The 13,142-nt window shown below is 43.7% G+C and overlaps 1 protein-coding gene across 1 annotated transcript in view; it reads left to right on the forward strand.

Moving 5' to 3' along the window:
- Positions 1–13,142, forward strand: part of LOC126088363 (uncharacterized) — an 859,329-nt gene that overhangs the window by 817,058 nt on the left and 29,129 nt on the right. Inside the window, exon 5 of the mRNA XM_049906501.1 lies at positions 11,040–11,101. Coding sequence (XP_049762458.1) covers positions 11,040–11,101 — 62 coding nt within the window. The remainder of the gene's footprint in view (positions 1–11,039; positions 11,102–13,142) is intronic.

Consider the following 13,142-nt stretch of genomic DNA (forward strand, 5'->3'; position numbering starts at 1 on the left):
ACCCGTTACAAATTCTTTGTTATCACTTTATTCCTATCTCAACACTGAAGACAAAGTACAGCCTGTCAACAAAACTGAGAAATTCTGTTAGCTACAAATTTTGTAGAAAACACTGACAGAAGGGGGTGATAAGAACACCCAACGTCAATCATTGACATTTACTCTAAAATGAGATAGGTATTTGGCATACACTGAGGTGACAGAAAGTCTTGGTAAAGCTTTGTGCACTTACACATATGGCGGTTGTATCGGGTACACACGGTATAAAAGGGCAGCGCATTGGCAAAGCTGTCATTTGTACTCAGGTGATTCATGTGAATAGGTTTCCGACGTGATTAGGGCCGCATGACGGGAATTAACAGACTTTGATCGCGAAATGGAAGTAGGGGCTAGACGCATGGGACATTCCATTTCGAAAATTGGTAGGGAATTCAGTATTTCGAGATCCACAGTGCCAAGAGTATGCCAAGAATACCACATTTCAGGCATTACCTCTCACCACGGACCACTTACTGGCCGACGGTCTTCACGTAACGACCTAGAGCAGCGGTGTTTGCGTAGAGTTGTCAGTGCTAACAGACAGGCAACACTGCGTGAAATAACAGCAGAAATCAATGTGGGCCAGACGACAAACGTATCCGTTAGGACAGTGAGGCGAAATTTGGCCTTAACGAGCTACGGCCGTATATGATCGACGCAATTGCTAATGCTAACGGTGCGACATTGCCAGCAGCGCCTCTCTGGGGCTTTATTCTATATCATTCATACCGATCGGTGCAGTAGGTTAGTCTCGGTAGTGACGTCATTTTCGGATCTTTATCCGAATTTCCTATTAGTAAACTTCTGAGACCTGTAACCGAGCGGTCCTCCCGCCGCTTTTTCGACTATTGTACCGAGAGGTTTTCGATTTCGGCATGGCCCTGTCTTTCGATTAGCTGTGGTTTATTTACACCTACAATTTGTTATTTTAAACGTATTGAGCGGTTTTAGCTTTGGATTTAGTGATTGTGTTACTAAAGAATCATCACAGGATGCGTTCAATTGGAAAGTGAGTTCATAATAGACTGTTTTCCTTTGTTACAAATAGGGTTTGGTTAGGTTGTTACTGTGAATGATTACAGCATCAAAAAAAAATCTTCTCGTTCTCTTTTCCGCAGATGGTTTGCTTATTAACTATACAAACGCGGTTAAAACTTTTAAGTAACAATGCAAAGGAATTTTGTGAAGCCTGATAGAGAAAACCAAAATTTCATGCATTTGTGGCTTACGCCCGCATCATTGGGCAACGAAGCCATCCTGTGTCTCTCTAGATTGGAATTACATAAAGAAAGCGCCAGTAGGACGCAAGCTGTAGTAGTGAAGTTGGTAAGGCGACGAACTGCTGTGACAAAGGACATATGTTCTTATACTGTTGGATACGAAAATATATATTTTTTTCCCCCTTTGTGTTTGCAACGCATTCTGAGAATTCGTTAATAGTCAAAGTTAAGCATTTTCCTGAAACATTCATTGTAATTTACACGTAAGAGCGCGCTTTCTCAGTAACTAGTACCTCCAGTTTCGCTACTTCCACACGTTCAAGAAATCAAAGATGAAATTACTGTGCGTGAAACAACTGACAGTCACATTCACACTTCTTCTTGTCACAAATAATTCACCATTTTCTTCAGAATACATAGCGATATCCGAAAGTGTGGTCAGACAGGAATCTAAGAGCACAACGTAAATTACTGCGAATGAAGCTATCAGGAATCGTCTTTATACTCTAGCTCGTCACAAGTATTTATCTGCGATCGAATCGTTAACAACAGAAGACTGACATGAAAGGTTCTGCCACAAAATTTTCGGACTGTACCACCATATATGAAACATTTTGATTGATCAGATGCATGTTATAAACTATAAAGAACTTACAAAGCTGCACTCTCCACACGCTCTTGAAAAGGTGATTTTTTAAATATTGTTTTTATGAAATAAATCGTTGATGCATCGTATAGGGAAGTTGGCTACTTCATCATTGGGATCTCTAGGAGCGAGCTACAACCACATTCTATGCATCTTCTTATTCTTTGACACTCTCTTGAACAACTTTTCGAGTTCGTGGATACGATTTTCTTCTGTGCAACTAATAGAAAGCAGTTTATTCCCATATGCATTTCGCTTCTTTTACTTGTGAAGCATCATCACGAATAAAGGAAGCGAAACGCGTAGGGCAATAAACAAACTGCCTTCAATTATAATTATTTGCATAGACGGAACTTATCTCCATGAATTTTCAAGCAACTAAGGAACGACGGAAAACAGAAAAAATGAGGAATTTTTCGGGTGTTTCTATAGATACATTTGTACAATGTGGTACTACACTCCATTCCTAACTCATATTCCGAAACGTAAAATTCAAACCAAGACGTCGATGTGAATCAGAATAAAATGAGATAATATGACATTTGCGACAATTTACAGAACACAGTCAATATACTATCGTTATCAGGCATTCATGGAAGCCCGTGGTGAGCGAAATTTGAACAGTATTACATACTCCTCCATTTTGGCGCTGCAGTGCGCATGCGCGGATCTGAGGCAGATTGCTTTTCATTGGTTGGCATGAGTACTGACAACAGCGTTCGTTTCGCTAGGACCGTTCGGCATCGCTTTAGAAATGCTTACTGAATAATGATGGGGCTCTGTTTCAATAACAAGACCGTTCGATGCCCTCGCATACCAAACCGATCGGCAAAATTGCGGAAAGATACTGAATAGGGCTCCTGGTCTTGTGACCATACTGGTTGGACACTAGACGACTGGAAAACCGTGACCTGGTCAAGTGAGTACCGATTTAATTTGGTAAGAGCTGGTGGTAGGATTAGAGCATGGTGCAGAACCCCCAAAGCCATGTACACAAGCTGTCAACCAAGGCACTTTGCAAGCAATATGGTTGTTTCTCTATTGCCGGCCGCGGTGGTCTAGCGGTTCTAGGCGCTCAGTCCGGAACCGCGCGACTGCTACGGTCGCAGGTTCGAATCCTGCCTCGGGCATGGATGTGTGTGATGTCCTTAGGTTAGTTAGGTTTAATTAGTTCTAAGTTCTAGGCGACTGATGACCTCAGAAGTTAAGTCGCATAGTGCTCAGAGCCATTTGAACCATTTTTTTGTTTCTCCATTATGGTGTGGGTCATGTCTACATGGAATGAATCGGATCCTCTGGTCTAACCGAATGGATCACTGATTGGAAACGGTTATGTTCGGCTACATGGAGACCACATACAGCCAATCATGCTCTTCATGTTCCCATACAACGATGTAATTTTTACATATGACAATGAGCCATGTTCCTGGACCACAATTGTTTGCTATTGGTTAGAAGTACATTATGGACAGTTCGAGTGAATGGTTTGATCATCCAGGTCACCCGACATGAATCCTATCGAATATTTGTGGGACATAACCGAGTGGTCAATTCGTGCACAAAATCCTGCACCGGCAACACCGTCGCAATTGTTGGTGGCTAACTTGGCTCAGTATCTCTGCAAGGGACTTCCAACTTGTTGAGTCCATGCCACACCGAACTGCTGCACTACTCCAGGCAAAAGGAAGTCCGACACGATATTAGGATACATCCCATGACTTTTGTAACCTCAGGCATATTAAGTGAATATCGCTAATAACCATATAATGAACACATACACAGACTTTCAGATTGTAAGCGGAAGTGAATGGTAATTGGAGTAATTCCATTACCCCTGGTGATAGAAAGATTAATGATCTTGCATACAATATTGAAAGTAGTTCCAGACTTCTCATTGAAGTAACGTCTGAAAAAGCTTGCGCAAGTATTAGTCATATCTTGTTAAGATTACAAAGTTCTGTGAGGTTTAGCAACTAGCTTTAAATGTTCGCAATGTTTGCAATATCGATCAGTCACAGATGGAGTCTGTCAACTCATGCAAATATCTCGGTGTAACAATTTGTAGGGAACGCGAATTGCAACGGTCACGTGTGCTCTGTTGTAAGCAAAGATGTGGAGAGACTGCAGTTCATTGGTAGAATACAAGGTAAAGGCACTCAGTCTACAACGGATAGGGCATAGAAATCGCTCGCGCGACGCAACCTACAATATTGCTCAATCGCGTGGGATCCGTATCAAAGAGGACTAACTGGGGATATTGACTGTGTACACAAAATGGTTGCACGAGTTGTCACAGGTTTGTTTGACCTTTGGGAGAGTGCCACGGGGACGCTGGAAGAACTGAACAGGCAGACTCTTTAAGATAGACGTAAACAATCACGTGCATGCCTTTTGTAAGGTTTCCAGAGCAAACTTTATGTGACGAATCTAGGGATATACTATAACGCTGTGGTATCGCTCCCATAGGGATCGCGGACACAAAATTTAATTACAGCGCGCACAGAGACATTTAAGCAGTCATTCTGCCCGCGCTTCACCAATGACTGACCCAGGGAGGTGGCGCAGTGCTTAGCACACTAGATTCCCATTCGAGGGGACGATTGTTCAAATGCGCGTCTGATCATCCCAAGTTAGTTTTTCGGCGTTTTCCCTAAATCGTCTCAGGGAAATGCTAACATGGCTCCTTTGAAAAGGCACGACCGATTTCCTTCCCATCCTTAAAACAATCCGAGTTTGTGCTGAATCTTTGTTGATTTTTTTGTCGATAGGACGTTAAACACTAATCTTCCTTCGTTCTTCGCATGTGAAAGGGACGGTAAAAGCTCTATTACCTGATGCATTGGTAAGTACCCTCTGCCATGCACTTCACAATGGTTTGAAGAGAATAGATGGAGGTGTAATCGGCAGAATAACAGTTTCGTCTCGTACAGATAGCCGTTTGAGGTCAGGCTGCTTTCAGCGTGCCTGTAAACTGCTTGTTACCTCAGAAATAGTTACCTGTCAATATTGCAGTACTACTCGACCATGGTATTATTGGACTTGGCCTCTCGTGACCGTTACCGTGACGCTGTATCGTCACACCAATCAAATATAGCTGTGACTAAGAAAAAAAGCATCGCGTTGCGAATGATTTCAAGACAGTGGTGCATATATGAGTATTATCAACTGGTTAAGTGCATCCTCGACCGAAACTCGCGACAAGCCAACCGAAAGCCGACAAATAGTAGCCATGACAACTTAACAGCTTGACGGGGGCGTACACTAGTGTGACAAAAGTCATGGGATATCGTGTTGGACATCCTTTTGCGCAGTGTAGTGCAGCAACTCACGTGGCATGGACTCAACAAGTCCTCGAAAGTCCTCTACAGAAATATTGATCCATGCTGCCCCTATACCTGTCCATAATTGCAAAAGTGTTACCTTCCAGGATTTTTTGCGCGAACTGAACTCTCGATTATGTCCAATAAATGATCGATGGGCGGCCAAATCATTTGCTCCAATTGAGAGCGATTGTGGCGCGTTGAAATGGCGCATTGTCAACAATAAAAATTTCATCGTTGTTTGGATATATTAAGTCCATGAATGGCTTCAAATGGACTCCAAGCAGCACAGAGCCGTTTTCACTCAGGAAGTAATTCAGCTGGACCACAGAACCTAGCCCATCTCATACATACACAACCCACACCATCACTGAGACATCATCACCTTGCACAGTGCCTTGTTGACAATTTGGGACCATGACTTCGTGGGGTCTATGCCAACCTCGAATCCATCAGGTCCTACCAACTGAAAACGCGACTCACCTGACCAGGCCACGGTTTTTCAGTCGTCACGAGCCCAGGAGACGTGTTGCAGACGATGTGCATTTGGCAAAGGCACTCGGGTCGGTCGTCTGCTGCCATAGCCCATTAACGTCAAATTTCGCCGCACTGTCCTAACGGATGAGTTCATCTCACGTCCCTCATACATTTCTGCGGTTATTTCACGCAATGTTGCTTGTCTGTTAGCAATGATAACTCTACGCAAACGACGCTGCTCTCGGTAGCTAAGCGAAGGCCGTCGGCCACTGCTTGTCCGTGGTGAGAGGTAATGCCTGAAATATGGTATTTATAGCGCACTCTTGACACTTGGATCTCGAAATATTGAATTCTCTAAAGATTTTCGAAATGAAATGTCCCATGCATCTAACTCCAACTATCATTCCGCTTTCACAGTCTGTTACTTCCCGTCGTGGGTCCATATCTTTCCGGAAAACTTTTCTAATGAATCTCCTGAATACAACAACTCCGCCAGTGCACTGCCCTTTTATACCTTCTGTATGCGATACTGCCGACATCTGTATATATGCATATTGCTATCCCATAACTTCTGTCACCTCAGTGTGTATTAGTCGCGGCTACAACGTATTCGTACCTTCTGAAACAGTAAACAAGGACTTGGAAACGCTGCATGCCGAGTGGTTCCATTGCACGTTTACAGCTCCGGGGTGTTGAGCCCTCTTGTGTGCAGTCTTGACCTTAAAAATGTGATATACTGTAGCAAAGCACTAGCACTCCGTCTTCAGGCCACAAGTGGCCCATAGGGACCATCCGACCGCCGTGTCATCCTCAGCTGAGGATGCGGATAGGAGGGGCGTGTGGTCAGCACACCGCTCTCCCGGTCGTTATGATGGTTTTCTTTGACCGGACTGTAGCAAAGGAAGTACAAGAATTTTATACTCTGTTTTGTATGTGGTCGTCAACAGTGAATGAACGGAAGAAATCTACTTACTTATGGCGATGTTTTTCTGTAAGAGACGAAAATAGCAAAATTGCACAGTGCGATATTTGTGCTTCTGCTTTTTTCGTTTCTACTAAGGGTTGGACATTATTACATGGGGTTTACCGCGCAACTGCAACACGTGACACCATCTACTGCGACTTGCATAGGACGTGATGGGAGCCTTGCAGCGTCGGGAGTGCTCAGGAGTGGTTTTGCTGGACGTCTACAAGCCCTTTGACTGCATGTAGAACGAGGGCCTCCTCTACAGACTTTCTGTATTGGGGATTCCGACGCCGCATGTCAGACTCGGTGTGTCTTATCTGCGTGTTAGCAGCTTCAATGTCTGTGCCTAAGACAGCATTTGACAGCTAGGCCAATACAAGCGGGAATGACGCAGTAGTCTGTCCTCGCCCCCCTCCCCCCCTGTACTCCCTGTACACCACTAATGTCTCAAACATTGAGAGGGTGTCGTTAGCGCTTTATGCGGACGATACCACACACTATGCTCGCTTCATGAAAATCGATGTCACGCATCGGCGTCTGCAGACAGCATGCGACGTTCTAGGTGCATGGACCACGAAGTGGTATCTAAAGTTTAATATTACGAAAAACCACTGCACAGAGTGCAGAAGGACTTTCAACCATTGCCGATCATGGGAGGCACCATCCCATGGTAGTACCTCGAGGTAATCCAAGATAAGCAACTCACTTGGAAACCACATATCCACGAGGCTTGGGGTAAACCGTATGCCCATCTGATGGCGCTTTAACCCCTGACAAAACTAGAGTCGACGCTTCCACTGCACTTTGTTGTTACGCCTTATCAAGCGCTTATCCGACCAGTGCTACAAAACGAGGCCACAGTGTGCAGAACCAGGGCCGATGCCATATTTGGGGCTCAAGAGTGTGGAGAGTAGAGCCTTAAGATCCACCATGTACCTCTCCTTACTACTCGGGAACTCCACAAGATAACAGGCATCCCTGTGAAAGGGAAAGAATAAAACTGTCCGACAGTTCTCCGAAGCATCGCGGCAATGCGTCACTAGGTTGACTGCAAGACCGAGAAACCATCAAAACAGAAGAAGGACCACTAGATCGCCCGACCTTCTACTGCAGTGGTGATGGGTTAAAAGTACGTAAACAAGCGCACAGTACTGAGAGGGAAAACACATACGTTGGAGAAAATAAAGGACCACACTTTAAGCAAAAGTAGGGACAGTTTTCAGCAAACTTAAGGGGGGGGGGGGGGGGGGTAGGACGTCAAACGGGCCGACTTGGAGCAGGAGAGGCACCACAGGACATTTTAATTTCCACTGTCTATACTTTCACAAATAAATTCATAAAACTTTAACAGCATGACCAGGAAGGATTCAGGATTCATACTCATAGCAGTGGAAGCTCAAACACGTAACAAAACACATTTTTTTACATGTGAAATTTCATCATTTTTTCACTTACTACTGGATGCATTTGTTGCTATAGGTGACAAAGTTTTATGAATTTGTTTGTAAAAGTATAGACAGTAGAAATTAAAATGTCCTGTGGTGACTCTCCTGCTCCAAGTCGGCCCGTTTGACGTCCTACCCCCCTTAAGCTGCGCAAAAGAGACAGACAGGACTGTCCATTAGGATAAGAGTGGTTGTTTGGTTGAGGCAAAGTTGGTGGTAGTTGCTGGCCAGACCCCTTTCCTGACGCCACCACACCGTCGGTGACTATGTACCCCTTCTGTCTGCATCTAGAACAAATCTATGTTCAAGTGTGGGAAGGTTTTACTAAATGTTTGGGTAGCGTGCATCTAAGGCAGAACGTTGGTACCATCCCGCTATTTACGTACATTGGTGTCCATAATTAAAGCAACAAACCACTATTTCCCCGTCCCGTGTCTAATTCACGATTTAATCGCACAAACTGTCAGCAGACGTCCGTACGAACGTGTTCTGCAGGGAAGATGGCATTCCGGTCAATGAACCTTCACGCCAGAGAACACTTCAGGGCACCTATTAAACGGGGCAGAGTCGGCCAGGTAGTCGCACATCCAAAATCGCTGAGTACACAGTCATAGAAGGCGCTATGGCAGCGAAGACACCTAGCAGACTATGCGGTGGAGGGACATACGAAGAATGGATGCAGGACAGTCGCAAAATGATATGGCTCGATGGCTTAACGCGAAACATTCTGTTGTTTCTCGAATGTGACGACAGTTCATAGAGATTGGAACTGTATACCGAACATCAGAGCAGGACAGGCGACATCAGAAAGAGAGGGCACCTATTAAACGGGACAGAGTCGGCCAGGTAGTCGCACATCCAAAATCGCTGAGTACACAGTCATAGAAGGCGCTATGGCAGCGAAGACACCTAGCAGACTATGCGGTGGAGGGACATACGATGAATGGATGCAGGACAGTCGCAAAATGATATGGCTCGATGGCTTAACGCGAAACATTCTGTTGTTTCTCGAATGTGACGACAGTTCATAGAGATTGGAACTGTATACCGAACATCAGAGCAGGACAGGCGACATCAGAAAGAGAGGACGGTTATTTGGCTGTAAGGGGAAGATGGTTCCGCCTTACTACTATACGGAAAATGGCATCTGACCTCGCAGCATCCACTGGACGTGTTGCATCAAGGCAAACGGTGTACAAAATTCATCTGCAGAGTGGCCTTTACTGTCGGAGACGTGCTACGTGTGTACCTCTGACACGTCTTCACAGAACGGAACGTCTAGAGTGGAACCGTCAACATACCACCTGGACGGTCGAATGGAGGGCCAATATTCTTTTCACAGATGACTCCCGATTTGCATTGAAGAGTGATTCTCGAGGGATTCGCATCTGGAGAGCACGTGAAACACTACTTCGGGATCAAAACAGTGTGGAAAGAGACCGATGTCGAGGAGGGTTTATGTTGACCACTCGAACAGCTCTTCATGAACTTGTACGGTTAAATTCGTAGGGTGTAACTGCTGTCAAATATCGTGACAAGATTTTGGGTCCTTATGAAAAACTTGCACGCATGGCTTGGCCTGCTCGCTCTTCTGATTCGAATCTCGCAGAGCAAGTCTGGGCTGCACTAGAGACACCGGTTGCATCACGTGAGAATGCACCAACCACTCGCCAACACTTGCAAGCAACTCTGCAGAAGGAATGGGCGTTATTGCCTCAACATGGGAGTGACGTCATTTACAGCATGTCTCAGCGCTGTTGTGCCTGCACTGCGGCCAGAGATGGTCACACTCCATACTGAGCACATTAAACGGTTGTCGGAATGTGTGTCTAAATCAGTTAAGTTGGAAAAAATGAAGAAAATTTTTGTCTACCGTTATGCATGTTGCAATTGCTTACGTTCTGTATTCTTTAAATTGTTTTTGCTTTAATATCGTTTGTTTATACTGTTTTCTGGAAAAATAAACGCAACTTTACAAAATTTCTGTTCGTTTCTTTAATTTTGAATTATGGACACCAGTGTAGTGAGATGTGGGAAACCGCGTGAAAACCATATCCAGCTGGCGGACTCGCCAGCCGTCGTCATTAAACCACGAGGTGGATGTGATTCGAGGCGGGTTCGCCTCCCCGTATCTTTGAAGTCGGTTATTTAACGCGCTCTGCTATCCAGGCAGGTATTTGTGGCCAAACATTGTGTTTTAAAAGTTCATTGAGTAATGTGTTTTATCCAACATGACCAAATTTCTTCAGAAAAACCGTTTGTCAAAAGCTCGAATAATAGATATAGTAGCGCCTTTTCTAAGAGGTGTCAACGACACACAGTTTGAAAACAGTTTCACTGCCACGATTCGCGAGATTCGTTTTCTCCCTGATAAGGTCGGCCTAATAACATTTTTTGTGTTATTCCCAACCCGTTACTCAGTAATTTAGTAATCTGCATGTGTGACAGTCGGTACCTATAAATCGACAATCGGTCACTAGAAATTTCGATATTTCATAAAGCTTGTGTTACAGACTTGTTCAACATACTATCCTGACGTCGTAATTGCACGTTTCTCCTAGATGAACATCACGCCCGCATACCAAAAGACAGGAGACAGACTACATGAAGGTGGCAGGTTCCCTGGCCGATTCTGATATACTTTCTGCTTTGTCCTTAACAGTTTTCGACTCAAACGCGAACAAATATCTTGCACTACATTAAAGCGGAAAATAACGTGTTGTGTTAAGGACGATAGACCTCTTACGAAGAGCAAAACTGGGGCACTGTGATTTGCCAACTGTACAGTACCAGCAGCAACTTCCCCTTTTAAGATAAAGACGTACGTCTAGTAGAAAATTTGCCAGGTCTCATAATCTGCTGTAAGGTATTTAAAAGTAACCTTTCGTATCATATTTTAACTCTTTTTTTCGAATTCTGTTGCAGGCCTTCGCTGGAAGAAATTCGGAGTTGGGGAAAGTCGTTCGACAGACTCATGAAAAGTGCCGGTAAGTATACGCATTTCTACTTGTTTCTCCCTTACTTGAAGTAAAATTAATACCTTAATGTCGAATTTAATTTACGGACTAACAGACTCATTACGTAAATAATAACAGATGTCTACATGACATCAAAGAAAAACGTGAAATGGTGAATTAACAAACAGAGACGATATTACATGCAACGGAGTAATTTTCACATCTGTCAACACCTGCTTTCTTTGGGACTGGAATTATTATATTCTTCTTGAAGGCTTCTTGCTCACCAGATGGTAGAGTTTTGTCAGGGCTGGCACTCCCAAGGCTATCAGTAGTTGTAATGGAATGTTGTCTACTCCCGGGGCCTCGTTTCGACGTAGGTCTTTCACTGCTCTGTCAAACTCTTCACGTAGTATCATATCTCCTACTTCATATTCATCTACTCCCTCTTCCATTTCCAAACTATTGTCCTCGAGTACTTCGCTCTTGTAGAGACCCTCTATATACTCCTTCCACCTTTATTCTTTCCCTTCTTTGTTTAGAAGAAGGTTTCCATCTGAGCTCTTGATATTCATACAAGTGGTTCTCTTTTCTCCAAAGCTCTCTGTAATTTTCCTGTATGCAGTACCTATCTTACCCCTAGTGATATATGCCTCTACATCCTTACATTTATCCTGTAGCCATCCCTGCTTAGCCGTTTTGCACTTCCTATCGATCTTGTTTTTGAAACGTTTGTATTCCTTTTTACCTGCTTCATTTACTGCATTCATTTTCTCCTTTCATCAATTAAATTCAATATTTCTTCTGTTACCCAAGGATTTCTACTAGTCCTCGTCTTTTTACCTACGTGATCCTCTGCTACCTTCACTATTTCGTCTCTCAAAGCTATACGTTCTTCATCTATCGTATCTATTCCCTCCGTTCTTGTCAATTGTTCCCTAATGCTTTCCCTGAACCTCTCCACAACCTTTGGTTCTTTCAGTTTATCCAGGCCACATCTCCTTAAATTCCCACCTTTTGGCAGATGCTACAGTCTTAATCTACAGTTCATAACCAATAGACTGTGGTCAGAGTCCACACTTGCCCCTGCAGTTTAAAACCTGGTTCCAAAATCTCTGTCTAACCATTATATACTTTATCTGAAACGTTCCAGTATCTCCAGACCTCTTCCATGTATACAACCATCTTTCATGATTCTTGAATCAAGTGTTACCTATGATTAAGTTATGCCCTGTGCAAAATTCTACCAGGCGGCTTCCACTTTCATTCCTTACCTCCATTCCATATTCGCGCTTGTCTAGCCTTGCCATTTTCGATATTGAGAGGATTATATTTTTGTGAATTTCTGATGGTATATTTCCAGACTGGTAGATTCTACAGACCAACTTGATTAGTGGTTTTGTTGTCACTTCTTTGTAGGATCTTTGAAACTACGAGGGAGTGTTATCTATGTCTTCTGCCTTAATTCATGGGTAGGACTTCCAAAGCTCTATTTCACTTTGACACTAAATCTCTTATGTCATCTATGCCGATTCCCATATCTCCCTCTAGTAGCCCATGTGACAGTTTTTCATCCTCAGAGAGACCTTCACTGTACTTTCCTCAACCACGTAGAGGCCTTCGCTGTACTACTTCCACCTTCTCCTCTGCATTTAACACGAAATTCTTTCCGCACTCTTAATTTTGACGCATTTCCTTTTAATTTCATCGTAGGTTGTTTTAATTTTCTTATAAGCTGAATTATCCTTTCCGACGACCATTTATTTTCTGATTTCTCCGCAGTTTTGCTGCAGCTATTCCGCCTTGCTTCCCCGCAGTTTCTGTATGTTTCATTCCTAAGTTGCTTATATTGTTGTATTGCTGTCTTTCTGAGAACATTTCTTCTTTCGTCAATCAAATGAAGTATTCATCTGCCGTCCTAGGCTACCTCGCAGTTATCTTCCTTGTAACTACTATATCTGCGTCTCCAACTTCTGTTATAACCTTTTTTTAGAGGTGTCCATTCCTCTTCAACTGTTCTGTCTCTAGTGGTATTCAGTATCACTGATTCTCTTGTACTTCAATCTAATCA

The sequence above is a fragment of the Schistocerca cancellata genome, chromosome 6, assembly GCF_023864275.1.
Source record: "Schistocerca cancellata isolate TAMUIC-IGC-003103 chromosome 6, iqSchCanc2.1, whole genome shotgun sequence".
Classification (NCBI taxonomy): domain Eukaryota; kingdom Metazoa; phylum Arthropoda; class Insecta; order Orthoptera; family Acrididae; genus Schistocerca; species Schistocerca cancellata.